This window comes from Desarmillaria tabescens (genome assembly GCF_030435595.1).
Source record: "Desarmillaria tabescens strain CCBAS 213 chromosome Unknown EV420scaffold_75, whole genome shotgun sequence".
Taxonomy (NCBI): Eukaryota; Fungi; Basidiomycota; class Agaricomycetes; order Agaricales; family Physalacriaceae; genus Desarmillaria; species Desarmillaria tabescens.
In genome coordinates, this window is record NW_026848374.1 from 152,726 (window position 1) to 175,212 (window position 22,487).

At 47.7% G+C, this 22,487-nt stretch overlaps 9 protein-coding genes across 9 annotated transcripts; 3 read left to right on the forward strand and 6 right to left on the reverse strand.

The window, feature by feature from the left end:
- Positions 1 to 711: 711 nt before the first annotated feature.
- EV420DRAFT_1485896 (uncharacterized protein) lies at positions 712 to 2,001 on the reverse strand (the record flags this gene model as incomplete). Its single annotated transcript, XM_060470314.1, has 1 exon — positions 712 to 2,001. The coding sequence occupies one exon, from the start codon at positions 1,999 to 2,001 to the stop codon at positions 712 to 714; it is 1,290 nt and encodes a 429-aa protein (XP_060323694.1).
- Positions 2,002 to 3,323: 1,322 nt separating this feature from the next.
- On the forward strand, positions 3,324 to 5,654 carry EV420DRAFT_1485897 (uncharacterized protein; the record flags this gene model as incomplete). The annotated part of the gene is made up of 3 exons (XM_060470315.1): positions 3,324 to 3,433; positions 3,530 to 3,582; positions 3,814 to 5,654. The coding sequence occupies 3 exons, from the start codon at positions 3,324 to 3,326 to the stop codon at positions 5,652 to 5,654; spliced, it is 2,004 nt and encodes a 667-aa protein (XP_060323695.1).
- A 1,230-nt stretch (positions 5,655 to 6,884) lies between these two features.
- EV420DRAFT_1650437 (uncharacterized protein) lies at positions 6,885 to 7,247 on the reverse strand (the record flags this gene model as incomplete). Its single annotated transcript, XM_060478450.1, has 1 exon — positions 6,885 to 7,247. The coding sequence occupies one exon, from the start codon at positions 7,245 to 7,247 to the stop codon at positions 6,885 to 6,887; it is 363 nt and encodes a 120-aa protein (XP_060323696.1).
- A 742-nt stretch (positions 7,248 to 7,989) lies between these two features.
- Positions 7,990 to 8,925, reverse strand: EV420DRAFT_1581527 (uncharacterized protein). The gene is given in 2 exon segments (XM_060474666.1): positions 7,990 to 8,128; positions 8,144 to 8,925. The coding sequence occupies 2 exon segments, from the start codon at positions 8,898 to 8,900 to the stop codon at positions 7,998 to 8,000; spliced, it is 888 nt and encodes a 295-aa protein (XP_060323697.1). The 5' UTR covers positions 8,901 to 8,925; the 3' UTR covers positions 7,990 to 7,997.
- A 5,334-nt stretch (positions 8,926 to 14,259) lies between these two features.
- EV420DRAFT_1650440 (uncharacterized protein) lies at positions 14,260 to 16,031 on the forward strand (the record flags this gene model as incomplete). The annotated part of the gene is made up of 6 exons (XM_060478451.1): positions 14,260 to 14,481; positions 14,536 to 14,712; positions 14,758 to 15,105; positions 15,160 to 15,315; positions 15,560 to 15,578; positions 15,631 to 16,031. 6 exons carry the CDS (start codon positions 14,260 to 14,262, stop codon positions 16,029 to 16,031), a joined length of 1,323 nt encoding a protein of 440 aa, XP_060323698.1.
- Positions 16,032 to 17,670: 1,639 nt separating this feature from the next.
- On the forward strand, positions 17,671 to 17,975 carry EV420DRAFT_1650441 (uncharacterized protein; the record flags this gene model as incomplete). Its single annotated transcript, XM_060478452.1, has 2 exons — positions 17,671 to 17,727; positions 17,775 to 17,975. The coding sequence occupies 2 exons, from the start codon at positions 17,671 to 17,673 to the stop codon at positions 17,973 to 17,975; spliced, it is 258 nt and encodes an 85-aa protein (XP_060323699.1).
- A 460-nt stretch (positions 17,976 to 18,435) lies between these two features.
- Positions 18,436 to 19,411, reverse strand: EV420DRAFT_1485902 (uncharacterized protein; the record flags this gene model as incomplete). Its single annotated transcript, XM_060470316.1, has 4 exons — positions 18,436 to 18,506; positions 18,556 to 19,194; positions 19,247 to 19,293; positions 19,338 to 19,411. The coding sequence occupies 4 exons, from the start codon at positions 19,409 to 19,411 to the stop codon at positions 18,436 to 18,438; spliced, it is 831 nt and encodes a 276-aa protein (XP_060323700.1).
- A 1,559-nt stretch (positions 19,412 to 20,970) lies between these two features.
- Positions 20,971 to 21,228, reverse strand: EV420DRAFT_1279082 (uncharacterized protein; the record flags this gene model as incomplete). The annotated part of the gene is made up of 1 exon (XM_060468117.1): positions 20,971 to 21,228. A coding segment is annotated over one exon (258 nt), but the record flags the coding sequence as incomplete, so codon positions are not given.
- Positions 21,229 to 22,047: 819 nt separating this feature from the next.
- On the reverse strand, positions 22,048 to 22,487 carry EV420DRAFT_1650444 (uncharacterized protein; the record flags this gene model as incomplete). The annotated part of the gene is made up of 5 exons (XM_060478453.1): positions 22,048 to 22,096; positions 22,150 to 22,160; positions 22,220 to 22,249; positions 22,305 to 22,317; positions 22,372 to 22,487. 5 exons carry the CDS (start codon positions 22,485 to 22,487, stop codon positions 22,048 to 22,050), a joined length of 219 nt encoding a protein of 72 aa, XP_060323702.1.

Below are 22,487 nucleotides of genomic sequence, written 5' to 3' on the forward strand. Positions count from 1 at the left end.
ACAGCCCGCTTTTCTAGATCCTGGAAGAATTCCACGTCACTCCTCTGAAAAACGAAGACGAAGGCGGCTTCGTCGCGCCTGATTCGTCGACCACCTCTAACCTCTTTGCCGACTTATATGCTACAACCGTGGGCGAATATGGATGGAGCAGCCTCCTGAAGAGGGCAAGGACCCATCCAAGCGTCTCCGAAAGCCCTAGGGATGGTAATGAAGAACTCAAACTCAGTCTTTTGGATGCGCTCCACGGCGGGCCCTTTTGAGTAAACTTTGGCCATTCTGGTCATGATATATCTGAAAACGGCCTAGGGGGAATCCGTCGTGTTACAATTTAGAAAGTTATCAATGCCATGGCAAGTAACCGTTCGTGTCTATTAATATTATCCAAGTAGTAACAGTCACTGTGAACAGAAAACAGTCCCCCACGCATCTGGGGTCAATTCATGTAGAAGGAATACGTCAGAGCTCGTAGTACAGACACTAGTGCCCTTTCGCCTAATAACGCTGTTGGATAATTAAGCTCACTTCCTTCCTTGCGTACCATTTCGCTTATGAGAAGCCGGGCTTACCATACGATTAGATATTCTATAACTCACACATGCATACCATCTTCAAATATGATATTACAAGGGCAACGGCACGAAACCCGACTCCAAGGACAATTCATATATATACTGACTGGTCTATCAGAATTTAACTCCACTAAATTTCCGTCTAGACATCAAAATCTGTGTCCCACTCGAACTCGTTGTCAAGTTCTATATCGTCATCCCATCCCCATGCTTGTCCCTGTGTTTCAGCCTCTGAATCCTCGTCCGCATCCGCATCAGCATTCTCTCCGACATCATCTACCTGGTCATCATCTTCGGCTTCTTGCTCCAAGGCCTGTAATAGATCCTTGCATTGTTGAGGAGTGAGGGTTACATCTCCGCTCCCTGCCCGCAAACGTCGCAGGGTCACCCTCTGCAACGCGGCAAGTGATGGAAATTCCGCCACTATGGCACTAAGTAGGGCCAGTAGCATGCGAGCCCTAGGTATAGAGCTTTTCAAGTTATTGATAATGAGCTCTCGGAGCTGAGAAATGGCAATGCGCGCCATGAAATGAGTGATTTCTTGGGGCGTTAAGAAACCAAGAGTCAATTCCTCGACACGGGGTAGTGAAAATTTTGGAAAGTCATCGTCAAAGAGCTCCTGAGCATACGTTTGTGGATCCGGATACAAAGAGCCTTGGAGGGATAGTGTCTGTAGCGAACCTCCATTTTGCTGGAGAATATGCTCGAGGCGTCGAGGGTGCAGCCTAAATGGGTCAGACATTTGAGTGATACTGAGAGAGGTGAGGTGATTTAGTTGAAAGTGACTCCAGCGACACAGTGCTCCTTCTAGGTACAGGTGCTGAAGGGACGGGAAGTGCATGTTTCGAAAGATATCGATCCGATCTTCTGGTCCCGCCATGTCAGGAACGATTTCTGCATCTGCACCATCGAAGCTAGATTTCCAACTCTCCAATATCGGAAAGTTCGTGCCTTCCAGTGCCCGCAAAAAGGCAGAATGTACCTCCCACGGCCTGGTCGTTAGGGAGAACCCTTTCAGCCACGCTGCTTGAAGTTTCAGCATGTTCCCTATGGTATGGGCTCGGTCGTTGATGATAGCAGACAAGCGTCCTGAGCTGGTAGTTATGGGTACCTCGACACGGAACGCAAGGCTGATCGTGAATGGGCGGCCCCATTCCAATGATTTCGAGAGGAATAATGAGAAAAGGCAGGTTTTGGGATCATATGGGCGGGACTCTGGTGTTATTTGGTACCGTAGGCTGATGTCTTCCCAGAGGAAATGACAAGAATTGATGACAACCCTCCACTTCCGACATACCAACGATAGCGTGGTTTGTACCGGGCCTGGGTAGATTTCATTGTCGCATATGGCCGTATTCCTCTGGGCATAAGCCAAACGAAAAATAGAGGAAATTATTTCGAGAGGAATGCGGTTGACAATGGGTATGGGCATAATAGTATTCATGCGAAATGAATGGGACATACTGCAACGGAGGTTCAGTGCCAAATCTTTACGATTCAAATAGACGCGTTAAGAAACTCCTACCTTCGGAGGAAGGTCTAGCCGAAGATAAAGTGTTGGGTGTAACGGGCGGATTTAGTCAGAGTCGAGACTTGGGATGCTGGAGATTAAATCCTAGTTGCAATGAACAATTTAGGTGTTCTTCGAGGATGTTCATTCCATTGGTCACCAGGACAAGAAGATCGGAGAGCTGGATACGCTGCTGAAACTTCAAACTTGGAACCCCCCCCCCCCCCCCCCCCCCCGGGTACCCGGCGTGGAACCGTTATGATGAGTTATTTTCCTGTACATGTCTGACTTTCCGTATCGAAAACACACGGATCTTCCTTCATACAACCAATCGAGTAGACACCAAAATATGGGCTACTTCGTTTTACTCTGCATTGGACGCCGATCCAAAGTTGACTGACGCGAGCCTATGCTAGTAATGTTACGGCACTTCAGGAAATATTGGGGGCTTTCCTGGTCCTAAAATATATGTGATGATGCCTTTTTATTGGGTTGACGGCTGACCAATCTGGTATCTGCTTGTATTTCGTTAGGCGCTGGACATTCTGCCCGTGTCGTCCCCATGTTTAGCGACAGTCCCGATGATTCGGCTACAGCAAACTGCACCCCTCCAGGTACTATATCCTAATTTTGTACCCTCTCACATGTGCTTCTGATCTACCATTTGCTAAACGTTTAGCTGTCATTGGCTCAGGTATTGGGGTGTACTAGTATGGGTAGACTAGCCACATATCAGTACAGCACAACACGATACATCGCCAGTTTCGTGTCTCAATAAATGGTGATGATGGGGATCAGGATGATGATGATGAAAGATCTGGATTGGTGACCCGCAACACGCCTCGTGGTGGGCGAAGACATGGGGGTATAGTACTCTACAGCTATGTACGTCTATACCGCTGCTCGTTGTAATGCTATTCTACTGATCGGCTCTATGGACTGTGTAACACTAAGGTGGAATTCTATGATGGGGATCAGGACGTAAAGGTGCCCGACTTAATTTTTGTTCGAAAGTCTGGATCAGAATCGGTGAAAAACAAGCCCGGGATATAAATTGATCGTTAGGACTCGAGGTTTGCACGGGAAGGTTATCAAATAAGATATCATTGCCAAATTTAAATGCTTGGCAGGCTTCCTCGGACTGTAAACTAAGAACGAGAGTCGGACAGGACCTTCCTTGTTCACTTTGATAGGATTTTTAAGGGGACTTCTTATCACTCGCTGAATCAGTGTAACATATCACCATGTTCTATGAGAGGTCGTCTTCTGCAAAATATATTACCGAGTACAAACGCGATATACAAGAGTATGATGGACTGATAAGTGGCTATACCGGAAGCGAAGAGGTTTGCATGTACGTGAATTCAATGTCCGTTCGGGGTAACCTTGAACTCCGCAAATCCTGTGGACGAATTTTGTTATATTTAAAGATGTCCTACCGTAATTAAAGGTTTGACGATCAATTGATCTGGCAGAAGCATATCCTCTCCATCCTCTTCATTGGTGCTGGGATCCTGATAGGAGATTATCTGAAGATTGCTCCATAAGCACAAGCTCAGGCTGGAAAGTCTGCGCCACAGAAGACAAGCCGCATTCGTATCAACCGTTTCGCCCATATGGCAGCCTCGTTTTGCGTGAGGGCTCATTGAGTTGTTTCTCTCTCTTTGACGTACCTTCTCGAGGACAGAAGGTTTCTCTTTCAAGTACTTCTGGCAACGATTATCCTGAACACAGTTTACAGAGATGACATGAAGTATTACTTCACTGACTCCAATGGCTATAGTCGACCTTGCATGTACCGAAATGCAGGCATAGAATTCGATGACATTCGCCATTTCATAGTGACTCCTAACAGAAGATTCTCCGACACCTTTATTCACGAATTCTATGCCTTCACAGACTCGCCCAGTACAGAACCTTTCAATACACCTATCCCAGACATAAAGCGATTATCAATGGAATCTGCACGATTTGCAACACCGGCATTCTTCGACTCTACCCATCGCTATCGTGTATATCGTCCCGCAGAGGATGATACGGGCCATTGGGCCTTTGACTTTAAAGATCGATGCGTTCCAGAGCTCACGAGGACGACTCGAGCGGATGGTGTGTCTTACGGCTTGGTGACTAGCTGGGCGGATCTCGTCCGGTCCGACATGCTTGAAGCCAGACTTGTCGTGCGTAGCATTTCGACTTGCGGACACTTCCCTCCCAATATGATTGTACCGAACTCCTTCGACCCGCTTTCTGTCCTGTACTTGGAACATGACTCTCCGGAACTCCCCCTGCGCATCATACACCTGTGTCGGGACGTGTTTCTTGACCTCTGTGGGTTTATAATATGGTGGATCTCAACGTTTGAAGAAGGAAGCCATTCTTGCATCCCTGAGAGTGGATGGACCTTCATAACGACCAACAAGTTGATGTCTTGCAGGAAGTTGGGTGTGGTTGTATTCCCTTTGAAGGATGAACTACACATGAATATCGAAAAATGGGTTAGGGATGATGTCGGCGTCTTCTGTCTCTTCCCAGAAGGGACGGATCTATGGCCCCGCTGGACTCGCTTGGATTACCTCAGCTCCGGTGTATTCACATACCACCGTAATCGGAATATCCCAGCGGAGTCTGAACCCTCCATGGAGCGAGACATCGTTGCGTTGAATGCATACAGTACCCACTTCACGGCAATTCAGTGGGTGGCGACAGAGACCATATCCTCAATTCCTCAGATCCCTGCCGATTCTAAAGCCCAGGTGGTAGAATTTCCAGGATGGAAGCCCCACCCTATTACGCCTCGTGAAATCCGCTTCTTCACCTGGGCTTGCGACTTCGCTATTCATGATGAAGGTGGAGGGGTTCAGCTGGTTACGATATGGCGCTACAAGTTGCGAAACTATCTTGATGGATCTATTCTCCCTAGTTCGGTGGAAAAGATTCTACATGACTCCAAGTCATATGGAGAGGTGATGTCGTGGGGTGCTGCAAAGGAATATTATGCGCCAAGCTGCGCTCCTTGTATGGTCCAACGCTATGCTCTCAATTTTCGGGAAGACATGGACATGACCTGGGAGGTTCTATATTTCTATCCTAACCAGTCTTCGCAAATGGCCGCCTTCCTTTCCACCGAGACACCTATCCCCGGACCTATTTTCAACTCTACTCTGTTACCGTCCGACGTACCCGTACCCTTTAACGGGAGCTTGCAGGATATACTATTGGAGGCAGAGGCATCCCCCCCCTCTGTTCTGGACGCGAACTCTCTTTCCGTCCTAGGGGTACCATTGTCTACTCATGTAGCCTCCACCAAACGAGTTTTCTGCGGTAGTATCCAGGAGACATGGAACCTGGGAGACAAACCCAAAATACGAGTCATTCAAGCAGGATATAAATCTTCCCTTCTACATAAATTCCAGAATAAATCTTCTGTCACGCAGAAGTATGTTGGAGATCCAAGATTTTTGCCCGTCTCCAAGCCCAAAGAGCTTTTAGGCGATCGACACGGAGCTAGGAGGCCTAGAAAGAAGGGAAAGGGAAAGGGAAAGGAAGTGGCTTCATTAGTTGTTGAAACGACGTAACGATATCTGTACAAATTAGTTGTGTATAAGATAGTCTATTACTTCACGCTGGAGGCTTGTCTGTGTTATGACAAGGCCTGTATCGATCGACCAGAAGGGTGAATTTTAGTGCTTTTCATTTTCCATGTCGCAATTCTTCACGGGGACATTTATTGTTTTGATTCTGCATAGTTTAATATGCTATCTTAAAGACTGTGTAGTCGTTTGCTTCTAGCACAACCAGAAAAGATATAGCGATTTATCTTAGAACGTCGTATAGCTGAGTTTAGCCTTGACAAAACCAGTTCTTTTATCCTGCCGGAAATACAGCAGTCATCTACCCAAGCAAAACTTTCCGAACAAGTATATGATATGTATGTAAAATAAACCCTAGGTGAACGGACGCTCGAAAGATTCGAAGAACAAGAGCTTGTGACTGGGTTTCAAACTCAGACAGTTTCGCTGAACACTGCCGTATTCAGGCTTGGTCTCCCATCAGCAAAGCCGGTGCCGGCAGCACACTTAACACTTCCCCGCTAATTTTGACAACTCCACCGGCTACATTTGCTTGACTGCTAGACCGAGAAAAAATTGGCAAGCTGGTGAAATGATCGTTTTATATTATTCATAAATTGATGTTCGCAAGGCTTTCATTTACATATTTGTGATCGATAGTAACTTGAGCCGGCCACACTACACTAACTCAAATCGTTTCTTAGGCTTACCGGCAAGTTGCGAATGACGATTTCAAGCCATGCGGCACGTCTGGACAGGGAATGTTGCTCAATCCGCATTTCTCTTATTGACATTTTTACAATGTAAGGGATTCCATTTTCTTCGATCTAGGAAAGCCACTCGAATGACCGCGTCAGCCCTGAGATCGACATCTCGGAGGCGGATACAAGCTATAAAAGGGAACTTTCCCATTTTAGAAAGTTTTTTCGTATCACCCAGTGGCCAGTGCTCGCACAGAGGAATCATAACATCTATTGGGGACACAGAGGATGGATGACGATGTCATAGACGTCGTAGTCATAGATAACATGTAACTAAGCAGATCAAACATAAATGAGTCCATCCCGGCATAGATTGATGGATGCCTCGGTCGGCGGGATACAACGGAGAGCAAGAAATTAAAGAAAAATCGGTGAGAAAGCTAATTTCAAGAGATGAAAAAAGCAATGTTTTGAAGAGCGTCGGCAGTGAGAGCAGGATCCGGAGTTCCGCGCTCCTCTTTGATGGATACCAGTATTACTGCTGGCGCGCCGTGGAAAGAGCAAAGAACAGCGATGAAGACTTGGCCATGCAATGAAGACGAGGGACATGCTGCAGCGGTATTTGATCCAGGACGTTATTGCTGAGGGCGGTTTGATTACCGCCATCAGACGCGCCACTAGTACTACTACCAACGTAGGTTTGCTCGTTGAAATCTTCTTCGGACCCGACGGGTTCATGATCAGGAAAGATAGCTGAGCGAGACGGACTCGCGTCGTTCCTGTGCATTCTGATGCGACGTCCTCGTCCCTCCTCTCGCTTCTCCAGTTGGGTTTGCTCCCGTTCGTCCCGTTCTTCCGGTCGTCTCTGCTCTCGTTTTCGTTTGTAGGTTTTGGCCATCTTGAACGAAAAGAAATATAAGAAAACGGATGTGATGGTGCAGGTAGAGGTGTAGTTTACCGGGATCGGTGGGGTGAACGGATAGATACATTTTCCCGGTATATATGCTACACGAGAGCCACAGCATCAACGGAATCAATAAAACGGGCATTGTCTGCACAATAGCTCATTATTGAGAAGCCTTTGTGTTTCATCTCTAGCCAACACGACAATGTTCAAGAACGCGAAGCCTGATCTATCCTACCTTGCTGCTGATGGTGACTCGGACGATGTCTTTGTCGGGTTCTTTATGGCCGGATAGAAGCTTCGCTTCGGCGTCGGTGCTACTTTCAGGTAACAAGGCGAAAGGCTCAGATCTAGAATCTAGCCCAGGAACCGGAAGGGGCTAGGTCCGAAAGACGAGTGCCGGCGCGCGACGATGGCAAGCAGATCCAAATAGCGTTCCGAAAAAGGTGAGCATTGGCAGGTAAAAATCTGAATATATGTTGAGCGCTAGCACTGAGCCAGGAGATCACGGGCATCGAGGAGTAGAGAAAGGTTTCGTCATCATAAGTCACATTGCCTTTACATCTTGACATTCGGCAGTTATAGAATTATCCGGGACGCGTTGAAGTGTATGGGTGAGAGTGAGAGTCAGGGAAAAGAAGCATATATAAGAGACGTATTTCCACTCCTTCATACTGTTCAAGATACATTACATGCACACAAAACCTACATCCACTCCGTATGCTGAGCCGACTCTATACTATTTTACAGGTAAGATATCTGAACGTTTGAAAGTTCTTTCCCGTGTGCCGACATATAAGATTTCACCCCTGCGAGCGAAAAGTCCTCGTCTCTCCTCCTTATTTCCACGTTCCTCAGCAACTGGCACTTATTTTTCGTATTTGTGGAAAGACGATTCCGCAACTTCAGCATGCGTACCAAAGTCTGTGGCCGGAAACTTTCGTCTATTTCGATCAAAAGGGATTCGAGTGATGGAAGGAGGATGGGCTGATCTTCTTGAACGACAAGTTTGTCTAGAATAGACACGTGATTATCGAAGTTGTTTGCTCCTGGAACAGTTTCCATGGTCCACCGCAGGGAAAGGTTTTTCAAGTGAGGTGTTGCGTCCAGAATCTGAGTCGAACGCGCATCCAATGGACGGGGATTTCGGATACGCAACGTCTCAAGTGTGCACCCCGAACGACGGAGGAAAGCAACAACCTTAGAAAAGTTCAAAGGAGCGATGCCCAATGTCTTTAGTTGTGGTAACGACAAATGATCAATAATGTGAAATGAGTTCCAGACGACATCAAGCAATCGTATCCCGGTATGCATGATCGGAGTGAGGGGGAGAATTTGTGAAGGAATGCGCAACGCTAGCACCAGAGAAAGTTCTGAAAGATTCAGAGCGGATCGTAGAAGCCGGAACGGATTGCTCTTCACCGTGCCGCTGGTGTGAAATCGTCGCAGTCGGGGCCGGGTTAGCTCTTGTTCTGCGCCATCCCAGATCTCCTCGGGAAGGACTTCCTGTAGGCAAAGAGGAGCGTCTTCTTGCACCATGGTCATGTCGCGGGTGTCGCCTGAGGGCTGAAGCGGGCGCTTTTCTGAAGCCTCTTCCCACATAAAAACCTCCCAACGGTGACATTGAGAAACAATCAGCCGAGCCATAGCCTCATAGTGTGGAATAGTCGCGCTACCCATGACTACACCAAAAATCCGTAAAGGTGCATCTCCCGATCGGTCCAACCACAGCTTCAACGTCGAAACCGGTGGTGCACAGCATGCAGCGGCATCAATCTCGTTGAAGCTGAACTCAGACCAAAGCTGGTTGAGAGAGAGCGCCACGGTGCGCCACAGGCGGGACACATGACTGTAGCTCCAGGGCCCTAGGCGAGTGTTATGGACCTGAGGGTAGAATCTCCAGTCGTCCCATGATATAGTGTGAAGAAGAATCTCGCCAATGATCTCTGGTGGCACCCGCCGGATGGTAGCCATGACAGGTCGATGGAGTCTGATGAAGTTATACACCTTGTGCAATGCTGAATACTTTTTTCCTGCCGCCTGCGAACAGTCATCACCTTGCCAGGCTACGATCAGCCGTTCCATCTCCTCGTCGTCCAGTGACAGTTGGCTTCTCAAGTCCTTCATCGTCTTTTCTGCTTCGCCGAGCATGACGTCGATCTCTTCGTGTTCACAGTCGAGGGGACTGAAGTTGGAAGTTGTGAGGTGCAGATAGGTTTGGGAGAATTCGTGAAAGCTGGAGGGAGCAATCATGTTGATTGTAAAGGGTGAGGTGAGAGAATTGACCTAGGAGTGCAAAATTTAAAGCTTGAATTACGTGGGAAATTTAAAGCAGTTTGTGTGCACAAATTTGTACCTTCAACTAGGGAATTCCTTTGAACAACCAGAATTCAGTTTACACGCTAAAAGAACAATACATTTACGACTGAACGTGGTGCCCTTGCCTACACATTATTCGAGTACACATTGTTTCCGATCCTAAGTAGCGAACGCGTCTCTCTCTCAGCAGCACCATCTGTTTGACTTTTCAAAGAGCAGGCTCAGTTGGGCTCAGCACCTCGTACTCAGCGTACTCAGTGAATACTTGCTAGCTGAAAAAAATCTAATACTCAGTAACGACGGCGAGAGCTAGCATAGAGACTAGAAGATTAGCCGATAGCATCCTTTCTAAGAGCATGTACACGATGGCATTCAGATAACTCTCTTAGGCGACGTCTCTCAGATATCAGAGCCATTCCTCTGCATACCCGAGCCCATACAAACTTGGTAACCTCGGGGGATACTCGCGTGACGACCAATAAGTTTCTTGGTAGAAGCAATTGTATTCATACCCGTGGGGCTCCATCTTAAGGACAAAGGTAATGGAAACTAGGATATCGATAAAGTGGGGTCGTTGGTCGACGATTGCTGACTTGTGAAATTGGTCACTTAAGCCTGGCGCTTTCTGCCTACAGATTATTTCTATTCAACGTGTAAGACGTATTATCATAGAGATCAGGCACCAACTGAGTCTCGTTACCCTGCGTGTTAGAATGACTATGAAATGATCTTCCGTTTAATGTCCATTTCTGTCAGGTCTTAGATAGGAAGCCGGATGATGCTTTCGACGAATCTATATTTTCGCGGAGTTTCATGTATTCATTCTGTGAAGACACAAACTTAAGGCCTCACATCTGCTCCACATTGTCCATAATTTTGGCCAAAGTGTGGGCAATATATGAACTAGTCATTCAACAAGGATGACATAACAGCGTATTACAAGACGCAGGGCACACTGAAATGCCGACTTGTGGTAGTCGCTAGACTTGATTGATCCAAGCAATTTTGTGTATCTCTTCCGTTGACATCGCATCCTAGGCGGACTCGGATATGCTAGTAGTAAAGCTAGGCTGATCAGTACTACGACTTCGTCCAACCTGCATACCCTCTGCTTAAGCTACTTCAGAACCTTTCTCTACTCCTCGATGCCCGTGATCTCCTGGCTCAGTGCTAGCGCTCAACATATATTCAGATTTTTACCTGCCAATGCTCACCTTTTTCGGAACGCTATTTGGATCTGCTTGCCATCGTCGCGCGCCGGCACTCGTCTTTCGGACCTAGCCCCTTCCGGTTCCTGGGCTAGATTCTAGATCTGAGCCTTTCGCCTTGTTACCTGAAAGTAGCACCGACGCCGAAGCGAAGCTTCTATCCGGCCATAAAGAACCCGACAAAGACATCGTCCGAGTCACCATCAGCAGCAAGGTAGGATAGATCAGGCTTCGCGTTCTTGAACATTGTCGTGTTGGCTAGAGATGAAACACAAAGGCTTCTCAATAATGAGCTATTGTGCAGACAATGCCCGTTTTATTGATTCCGTTGATGCTGTGGCTCTCGTGTAGCATATATACCGGGAAAATGTATCTATCCGTTCACCCCACCGATCCCGGTAAACTACACCTCTACCTGCACCATCACATCCGTTTTCTTATATTTCTTTTCGTTCAAGATGGCCAAAACCTACAAACGAAAACGAGAGCAGAGACGACCGGAAGAACGGGACGAACGGGAGCAAACCCAACTGGAGAAGCGAGAGGAGGGACGAGGACGTCGCATCAGAATACACAGGAACGACGCGAGTCCGTCTCGCTCAGCTATCTTTCCTGATCATGAACCCGTCGGGTCCGAAGAAGATTTCAACGAGCAAACCTACGTTGGTAGTAGTACTAGTGGCGCGTCTGATGGCGGTAATCAAACCGCCCTCAGCAATAACGTCCTGGATCAAATACCGCTGCAGCATGTCCCTCGTCTTCATTGCATGGCCAAGTCTTCATCGCTGTTCTTTGCTCTTTCCACGGCGCGCCAGCAGTAATACTGGTATCCATCAAAGAGGAGCGCGGAACTCCGGATCCTGCTCTCACTGCCGACGCTCTTCAAAACATTGCTTTTTTCATCTCTTGAAATTAGCTTTCTCACCGATTTTTCTTTAATTTCTTGCTCTCCGTTGTATCCCGCCGACCGAGGCATCCATCAATCTATGCTGGGATGGACTCATTTATGTTTGATCTGCTTAGTTACATGTTATCTATGACTACGACGTCTATGACATCGTCATCCATCCTCCGTGTCCCCAATAGATGTTATGATTCCTCTGTGCGAGCACTGGCCACTGGGTGATACGAAAAAACTTTCCAAAATGGGAAAGTTCCCTTTTATAGCTTGTATCCGCCTCCGAGATGATGCGGTCATTCGAGTGGCTTTCCTGGATCGAAGAAAATGGAATCCCTTACGTTTGGGAGCTATATGAGTATACGATTGTACCCCTACACCGGAAACAGAGCTCGCGCCTGCAAAAGGTTACAGCGCCTCTGCATTAGGCGGAAATTCATGACCTGAAGCTCTTCCAGATCTAGCTCAGTGTAGTGAGATAGATATCGTACTCCTAGTGAATGGCCCGCTGCAATATTCTGGATATCCCAGACGATTAGCCTCACAGAAGGAGGAAATGCTTCAGTTCCTCATTCCTTCTAATGCAGCCCGAATGATTGGCAAACCTGTTTGTTCTACACCCCGTATCATCTGCTTCCCTTGATCCGTATCGGGATTAATCACTGCTGAAATAGGGTTGGACTGGTTGGATCATATTCAATGGACACATGGTCGCTGCTCTCAAGGTACAGTGAACGTGAATATCTTCGGGGAACGATGTTGATGAAGGGCTCGTTTGAACTGCTCGATCACTGCATCGCTTATGGCTTGGTTGTAGTCTCCGATGATAGTCTACACGCGGACTCCACTAATATAAGCGACTGACGGTCAGGTAAAATAAATTTTATGAGACTAAGGATGTAGAAATCTGAGATCTACGTATGAATGATACCTGCCAGAAAATCAGGCACGGCGACGGATGATATCTTAGGGTTCTGTGGTTGTAGTTGTCCAAATGATTTCACATCGATGTTCGCTCCAAACTCTGCTTGCGAAACGGCTAGCCACCGATGCCAACTATGCGATAATAAATCTATAGTTGCTAATTATTTTGGGTCAGCGCGGGAAGTATAATTCAAGGATATGCCATCCCCTGGTAATGGCGAGTAGTTTACGTGCGAGGTGGAAGGGAGACAACCCAATTCAGCGTAGCTATTGCAAGGTACGCCCTCTCAGAACAAGCACCAAATTTAAAGTTGTAATGTTTGCTAGGACAACGATGACGATTAGGGTCTGGAGGGGGAGGGGAAGGAGGATCTCAGCCATTCCCAAGATGATGGTGGGATTCTACAGGACGCACATCGTAGGATGCGCAATACGAAAGACCAAGAAGTGTAGTAATAGCTGTCGCGCCAGGCAATGGTCTTGAGCGAAGGGAAAAAAGCTTATGTAATGCATGCCAAAAATAAAACTGCACGAGTTTAAAACGGCGCCGGGAATTTCCGTAGCCGTGAGCGCCCAATGTGAGTCATCATTATTATCAATAAGCGCTCGCGGGTCTCCCCGGCGCTGTTTAAATGCAGTCCATTACCAAATAGCAAAATACATTATGTAAAGTTTTACTCTTTCCTTCTAGCCATTGACGTTACTTAGCCTCATCGTAAGCTCTTGAATTCAGTAGTACCTGCATGTATGTATCGTGAATAAATTTCGCTTTCTTGGTAAAGGTACAAGCGTCTGAACCAACGCGAACTTGCAGTGGTAAATCACGTCACGCGTCAAATTTTTATACTAGTCAAGATTTTCTCCTTTTCACGCTCTCGCACGTAATATCAATGGTACGTCGCTTTGTTATATGGCTGTAATATGACGCGCTCAATCGAAACAGTCCGCGTTTCTAGATCTTGAAGCTGGTGTCACTGTAGCCCATGAAGAATTCGACGGTTGATCAAGATGAAGACGGCTTCATCGCCGAAGGAGATGTCTCGGACACGTGCGTTGGCTGGCCAAATTCGGTGGACGTGTTCAAGTGAGTTACGGTCTATATTAAATTTGGTGTTCTCATCTGACCACTTGACGAAGAGAGTTTCATGCAGATTTTTGAAACTATTAGCGGTACCAGCGTATATTTCCTGTTGTTCCCTGCTGAATGTCAAGGAAAACAAACCAAGGAAAGAATCGACGACTGGCGCGGAATGCGTCGCACAGGAATAACCCGTGACACATATCAAAAGTCCATGTTCTGCGAGTGAAAATCCTGCCACAATAATAATATTTGCGCCTGCGTCAATCAAGGAGTTCCAACATTGTTTCTATAGGTTGAAACACCCCCTGGGCGCATAATAACATCTAAATTCTGTGGAGGCTTCTATTTATGTTGTTGTGGCAGTGCATCATCAGACCCCTAGGAAATTTGCCGCCTTCTTTTCCTTTCCAGGAAGAGAACATACCTGGCAGTTTCTTCACAAATACGCGCTACGATTCCAACTCTTCCTTTGCTACCCTTCCCCGCTTGTACCACAGCTCCTACCTCTCTATTGAGCTATACTGCTTTCCGCACTGTTCCGGCGCTATCATCTGTACATGTAACATTCTAACAGAGATGGACAAGACTTCAACAACGCCGCCGGTAAATGAAACTGATCTGCTACACATTCCTCCCGTTCCTCCTCCTCCCCCGCCATTGCTGACTGAGGATCAATATGGCGACCCATACGAGCTTCCGCGCGAAATCTCGGAGAGCATTCGCCCTCTTCTTGTCATTAGCGGACGTGCTACTTCTTCAGAGATTCTCCCAATCTTGGAGCGAATCCATCCATTATTGGTGAGATAACTATGGGCATTCCTCTTATGCTTTCGTATTAATCTCATCTTATAGGTAGCCTATGTAGAAGAAATCAAGAATAGGAAGCAGCGAGACAACCGTATGGGCGTCCTGTTACGCCAAACATGCTATTATTTTGCTTCTCAGCTCCCTCTCCGCCACCATAATATGAAGGAGTGGAGTATTTGGGTTCCCGCAGCCGATGACTACGACTCGTTAGGCCCAGAAAAGGTAGTTCTCCTTTGCAATTTTATGATGCCCTAACCCATTTTTTAGGCCATCGGAGAAACAGAGCTATTTGATAGCACGCATCGTTACAAACGTCGCGAGGCACAGTACCTCAGCTACAAGACCGAGTGGCTCAAACTGAATGATGCATACAAAAACGCAGTTGAGAAACGTGACAAGGCCATAGCTGCTCGTGAGAAGGTGGAACGCGATAGACTCGCCGCAGAATTGGAAGCCAAAAAAAAACTCGAGAAGGAAAGGAAGCAGTCTGCAGGCGACCCACAGTTCAAATTCGATTCGAAGTCTACGCCCGCCAAAAACAATCGGAAAGTTAGGCAATTCAAGGTCCAGACACCAGAAAGCATACATCACCAGCTCACTTTGAAGAGACCTTCTGTAAGCTATCTGTATTTTCATGCCAATTTTCCTTCGTCTGATGCATCGTTTCAGCAATTTCACGACGATGAGCGATCATCGAAGGTTCCTCGTCTTGACGCACAAAATCCGAAGCCGATCCTACTCCCACAGGCGAATGACGAATCATTTTCCAGCGTAACCTCCTTTGACCCAAACTTGCTTTCCCGTATCATGGATCTGGGATGTCCGGTCTGTAGACTCGTCTTTTGTACATGTGATTTATGACGTGTTGGCTCATGTTCTTCTCCCTCAGCGTCAAGCTACCTGTTACTCTTGTTTTGCATTTGGTGTGGGAAAGTTTTGCGACCGCAACAAGTTTACTAGCACTAGTACTTCGGACTCTTGCACCCGCTGCCGCGACCTTGACAGACGCTGCGAATCATTGAACTGCCGCCCTGGTGACCAAGAGCAACTGGCTGACATCCTATTTCAGGATTCCCGTGGCAGACAAGGTAAGAAATTTAAAGTGTTTCAGATCCTGACACAAGCTCACCCACCTCTCAGCCGTCGCTGTTCAGGTAGCACAGATCCAACACTGCGAGTCCGTAGTATTCGACCTATCTCAGATCGTTTCTTCTGAAGTTAGAAGCATGGAGATACTCATTTCGAACTTATTGAGTAGCCTAATTTCCATCCGGCGCGACGGACCAAAGGCTGATATGATTCCGGTATTGACGAGGATTGCAAACGACCATCCTCTTCTTCGTCGCTGGATTGGAGCAGGTTTGCTTGATTTTGAGGAACCCGACCTAGCCCTTGAGTACACTAGTCCTCCGGCAACCGATCATGATCAGACATCTTCAGCGCTGAGTTCAGACCAATCGGCGGAGCATAGTCCAGATCGAGAAGTGGGTTCGAACATATATATAGTTGATCATGATGATAAAGTGTTGAAATCACAGTAGTACATATATCCTGTATCAATGCGCCTGAAAAGGGCATCAAAACCTATTGATCATGATTTTTTAGTACCGTCACAATCCCTGTACATGTTGTCAAGCACTCAGTTTGTGATAGGTTCCACGGGGACGACGGTATTACCATCTCAGGGTATGCATGCTTTGAGTTTCCGATGTTCCGAGATAAGCCCTCCGCTCGTTCCTCGCTGCAGGCTTATCGGAGGATAAGTTAAGGCAGCGTATATAGAGAAGGCTTAGCCCGCCAATCGATACATATGTAAACACTGGGATTGAATCCCCAAAGTATACGCGCCTCCCAATCCATTCAACGCGTCATCAAGGCTCTCTCGCTGCTCATCCGCTTGCAATTTCGACTCTCGTACTCGTTTTATTGACCCACCCACCTACGCCCTTCAGTGTTTGGTGTTGCCGGATTCGGTCCTTCCGCTCTCTGCTTCACCGAGCGCTCCAGACTTGAGACTTCACGATGGGATCCCAACTCGGGGGCCCCCACAAGTCGGCCCAGATTCTCACACCACTCTCACTTTCGGCCGACTCACTTCTCACCTTTCCTGGCGAAGTCTAAGTCTCAGACAAACCACCTAGATACAGTAGTATCCGGGTTCACTTCCTTCCTTCGCTCTAGCGACACTTAGCTTATCCTCGCACTTGGTCTGTTCTCCGCACACAGCCACATGCTGCGGACAGGTCTAGCGTAACGACCCGCTTCGATCTGGCGCTCAGACCGACTGGCATTAGCGGCCCGTGGGCGTGCCATAGCCGGCAATTCGGTTGTACGGTCCGAAGCCACGCAGCCCACCATCATCATTCTGACTCTAGATCTTCATCATCTGCCCTTGACGTTCCCCGCTCGTACCTCCAGCAGAATGTCAATCACTATGAACGGAATTCCTGTAACTTCTATCTCTCATACCTTACAATCTTGTTCGCTCCTGTCCTCATAATCTCCATTTGCTGGAGGTTGTCCTCCCGGCCGGAAAATCCTTCATTTGGTCACTGTTTACGACGCCGATACCAATTACTGCAAGTATCTGACCATGGCTGGGTTTTCGATACAGAAGATGTTTCCGGTGTTCATCGAGCCAGTCGTGGGGAACTTGCTGCGGTTGACGTCGTCGGCAGATTGTTGGGTGTGCATTCCTGCTGCGAGTACTAGGATGTCGAGGGAGGATGCTTTTCCCATTAGGGCTGTCCTCAAGGCGATAGCAGAGAGATCGGCTAGTGGTACGAGCCCTGCGGCATCAAGGGTGACGGGCCCTGGGAGAGAGGAAGTACCAAACATCGCAAGGTGTCAAACACTGGGGATCGGATCAGACGAGGACGTCGACGACTTGGAGTGAGAGATGAAGGATTGCAGGGCTCCTTATAAAACGCCGTTCCAAGTACAAGATGCTGTTGTGTTAGTTCTCGGAGTCGGTATGTCAAACATGATTTCGACCTCGGACACACATATGGAACAGCTCTTTGGATTATACGCTAACCCAGTACATATCTTTTATATCTAATCGCTTGGTAAAAGCATTCTAGCACTTACAGCTGCCGTGACATAAGGTTCCCTACCCTTCACATCGTTGCTAGCGAGCGAGCGAGGCATCCCGGACCGAACTTGCCTCCCCTGCTCACAATGTCGGCTGAACTGCTCGTCCCCTTCCACATTTCTTATATCCAGAATTTAGGCAAAGTCAGTATCTGACCTTATCGAAATATCTCTTCTGACTTTGGCTGAAGAGCAAGGATGATCTCGCCTACCATCTTAACGCGCACCTCCGGATGAACACGATATACTGGGGCCTCACTGCTCTCTGCATCATGGGCCACCAGGACGCACTTCACAGAGAAGAGAAAATAGATTATGTCTTTAGCTGCTGGGATGAAGAGGCAGGCTCAACTGCTCTCTGCTCTCGCATCGCGCTCTGTCTCCGCGCGTGAGAATATCTTCCCTATTGCAGAACCAACCAAAATCGCACGTACATGCACCTCATAATTATGATCATGCGGGATCATCCAGTAATGTTGAATGGGAGTGGAGTTTGTGGGCGTGGGATGAGAATTGCGAAAGGCGTAAGACAGCGCATTCAACATTCTCAAAAGGCCGCACAGTCCACTTGCCTTGACCAACTTACAGTTGCAGAAGCTGATCAGAGATTATAGCATTGTCTGCCGAGATCTCATAGCGCTGGTGTCGGAATCGGCGTTGGTAGAGGGTCGTCACTGGGTTTTTCATCTGCAACCCTAGACGGAAATTGATTAAGGTAGTCCTTTCTCTGAATTTTTCCATATATGTACTTATATTCCCCGCAGATTAGACTTATTTGTGTATCAGCGAGAATCCCAAGAAAACAATATGATTGCAAAGTTTGTTATACATATTTTTTTGGCTGTTCCTCTTTCAAATCAGTTCAACATTGCCACCCTCATCACAGTCAGCTTTAAGATACAGGACTGCCGATGGATCGTATTCTGCCCCCAACAGTTCATTGACAGTACAACGAGCAGTTGAAAGACTTACCATTCTGATAGATGCCCCCATCCAATTCGACCTCTTCGTCCGTTCCGTGGGGTCCTACGTGTACGCTGCTACCATCCCTCAAGACATCCGCTTCTCTTTGATTCGAAACCGGTTCCCGATCTTCCTGATACCCTCGCAAGGCATCGCTCGGCTCCTCAAGACATCCGACGTAAATGGCTTGGCGTCGTGAACCCATTTGCTCTTGTTCACGTTCCGTTAGCGCGCGGCGCACGCGTTTGCCCTGGATATCCCCACCGCCGCTTTCTTCCTCCTCAGGTAAAATCGTGGTGTGGTCGACTCTAGGGACGTATATGGCCTGCCGAAGTGCAGGCCAGTCTTGATCTCGGAATAGTGCCGATATGACGTCCTCCGACAAGAACATAGTACTCAAGTCCCCTGCGCCCCCTTCTTCCACCAACAGTCTGTCACCCGCAACCTCTCTACGACCATAAACAGCTTGCCTTCGCGATCCATATTCCCTGCATGGAAAAATGGCCCCCCCATCGTCTCTAAAAGCGAGGTTCAGACATCGTTCAACGACATCCACTTCCTCGCTTCGAAGTCGCTCAACTTCGTCTTTTGTAGAGGTTACAACCGATCGCGAGCCTTGCGTTCGCGTTCCAACGTCCGATACGTCGACTACAAACACACTATATATTAATAGCCTCCACTGGTCGTGGAAACCACGCACCTTGCAGCGCAACGACAGTCGATTCCGGCTCTGCAGCATTTTCCTGTCTGAAAACTCTTAACACCTGCTCACCAAGCTGGCTCACTCTTACCTTGACTGCGCAAATTCATCGTCCATGGCACTCCTGTATATGCTTCTGAGTGTCGATTTCCTGGCTTCATCCATTGGAACACTTACCTTGTAGTGGCAGGCGGGCGTAGCTGAAATCAGTGAGCGCACGATCACGGCATCTCTCGGTCTTTTTCGCACATGCCCGTCTACAACACCAAACAGTATATTATATTCCTGACTGAGTACAGCTCTACTTGTATAGTCATACTTTCATTCGCATAATCCTCAATACTTTCGCTTCGATAAATATACAAGTCCAAAATCAGTCCAGATAATGTATGTATCATATCGTGCGCGCAGTAGTAGTCGTCTTATTACTGGCACTGGCAATCAGCACATTATTTACATACATGCAGGCGATGGACTTCAAACCTTGTTTTCATGACCTGAAGTAGCAGGCGTCGCTCCGGAGCGAACCATATAGCGGCGCGTCGGCCCGGATCGATCCGGTTAGATAATTGTCCGCGTCATCCTTGTTTCTCCATCAGTATGTTACCTTGCTTTACCTTGCAATTGCTGGAAGTAAGGTCTACCCACAGTGACGATTCATCATCTGCAAAATCCAACCAAGCACAAATAGATGGCTGTGTTCAATCTTCCACTGAGGGAGACGGACGACCGGCCCGATGGTGGTGGCAGTGTTTCAATTTCTGCAACCGCCACATGCGCTGACACTTGAGGGCCTCTGTGCGTCGTAGGATCCTCTCTCGGTGCATGAGGTCACTTCTACGGTAAGAAATAATTCGTACTTCTTTGTGTTTCTCTTCCCTGAAGTTTCTCCCAGCTGAAAAGGGCGCATTGTCTATATTTTGCACCTTCCATGTAACTTTTCTGCAAGCGGAATTTGCGACAGTACAGTCAACGGAGACTGGAATTTTTATATTCTATCCAATCGCATAACGCTCTGAAATTATGGCGGACACATTGCTTGCCATTTTACTCGTGACGACGTCTGCGAAAGAGGCGAATCTCGTGTACCAATGGCCCGCAAATCCCGAGTCTCTTCCAAGATTGAGCAGACCACATCCAGAGAATGCTTCGTCTCTTATTCAGCCTGATAACGTCTGGAGGGCCTCCAACTTTGGTGATGCTGGAGATACTTCTGGCCTTCAACTACGTCATCTACACCTTCAGCACCATTGAAATTTTCTTCTGGAGTCGGAGAACGCGATCATAGGTACAATGGTTCGCCGTCGCTATCGCTATCATCCTCGTATCCGGAAAGGGTGTTCATCGTAAAAGAACAACCCTTGTACAACCCCTCCCCCACGTAGTCACGTGACGTACTACGTCCTAGAAAAACTTTTCTAGTACTCCAAAAAGTCAGCAACGTTTCAACATTGACATAAAAATGATATAACTTGCAGTTGGCTAGTCAAAAGCTGGAGATTGAGGCAGGCCGCAGACAGCTCGAAGTAGCTGTTGTTCGAACTTATTGCAACGCTTGATGTTAAATTAAGTAGCCAGCATAAGTTGTGTGATACTACAAATTGAATAGAAAATACATTTCAGGGCATTGGCGAAGATAAGACTAAAGAAAAGGTAAAATTCACAAAGCATTCACTGCCTGAGATACCTTGTTACCCGCTGCTTCAAGGGAAGACCGATCTGAATCATCCATCAGTCTTCAACAAGCTCCTCGACTTCCATCGGTCAGGATGGAACATCTGCCTTGCCCTCATCACCATCTTCTTGTACACATGCGCCTCCTGGTAGCGCTTCGCAAATTTGAAGAAGCCATCCACAGCCTGCCAATCGTCAAGATCCGTCACCTTGAATCGTCGAGGATTGGTCAGCACAGGCCAAGGTATGCCTGAAGACGTCAGCGGTTTCGATTTAGAGTACCTCGTCGTCTCGAACTCATCCGTCAGGACGAGGAAACGGTCGACTGCTTGGGAATCCGTCCAGTTGTCGAGGTTCCACTTCTCTTTATCCTGCCTCTGGCATCGCCGCTTCTCAGCCTCATGAGTCTTGACTAATTAGAACAAATACAACCCCCCCGACACTCGTTGACGAAGCGGTACCGTCGTAAGCTGTACAGAGCTTTGCGAAGCGTTAGTCCATACATGTACAATAGTAAGTACTACAAAGTTTCTACCTTGCACAACTTCGTTGCCGAGGTCGTCCTCGTAGATGAAACCGTGATACAACTAAAACGGTCGTCAGCTTGGAGAATGGCGAGCGTACCCCAGAATACGTACGCGGAGCCGGATTTGAGGTTCTGCTAACTAAACGGTCAACACGGACTAATTAGTAACCAACAGACATGAAAGCTCACCAAGGTTTTACGACGACGAGGGGGTGTAACGGCTTTCATCCTTGACTAGGCGCCCTTCAATTCGATTAGCTGCTCCGAGAGAGTCAGAGTCTGCAGATGTCCTGCAAGACCAAACAACGCGTCAGCTTGTCAAACTACGATGAAACAAGGGCCGCATACCGTGGTGCATGAACCAACTACCGGAAGGCCGCCGCCGTCAGTATACTTTCCAACGTTTGCGAATCCTGCGTCGCGAACGGCAGTGTTAGTGAGCAACGAGAGAATACGGCGAAGCCTGCGTACCTAGCGTGTCGCCGTTGGAATAAAATCGTTGTGAACGAACCCTAGGTCCTACTATACCAAACGACGCGTCGGCTAGTCCAACCACGACAAACCGAGGGCGGCGTACCGTCATGTATGACTCAAGTTACAATTACCCGCCATCGTAGGTATCCTTTACAACGTTTACGAATCCTACACCGCTTTGGGGCAGAATGTTAGCTAGCAAAAAGAAAGTGTGGCTGGGGTTGTATACCTAGCGTGTTTCTGTTGAAATAAAATTGCAGCTTGAGTGCTGAGGAAAGTACTAGGGTTTAGCACGATACAGCAGGAGAATACACTAGTTTACCGTTGACCTAGAGTACAGGCAAGGCATCAGCAAGGAAACCGGAGATCAATACAAAAACTTACCGTTGTAGCGAGTCTGCTTGTGATCATCAGAACAAATCCAAACAACGAGGAACGAAACGAAACGAACTCACCACGTCGTCGTCGTCGTAAATCAATGAACAAGATTACAAAAAGGAAGGTGATGGTGGTCACGAGACCAAAACCATACCATCCCATTGTAACGGTATTCGTCGCATCGACCAT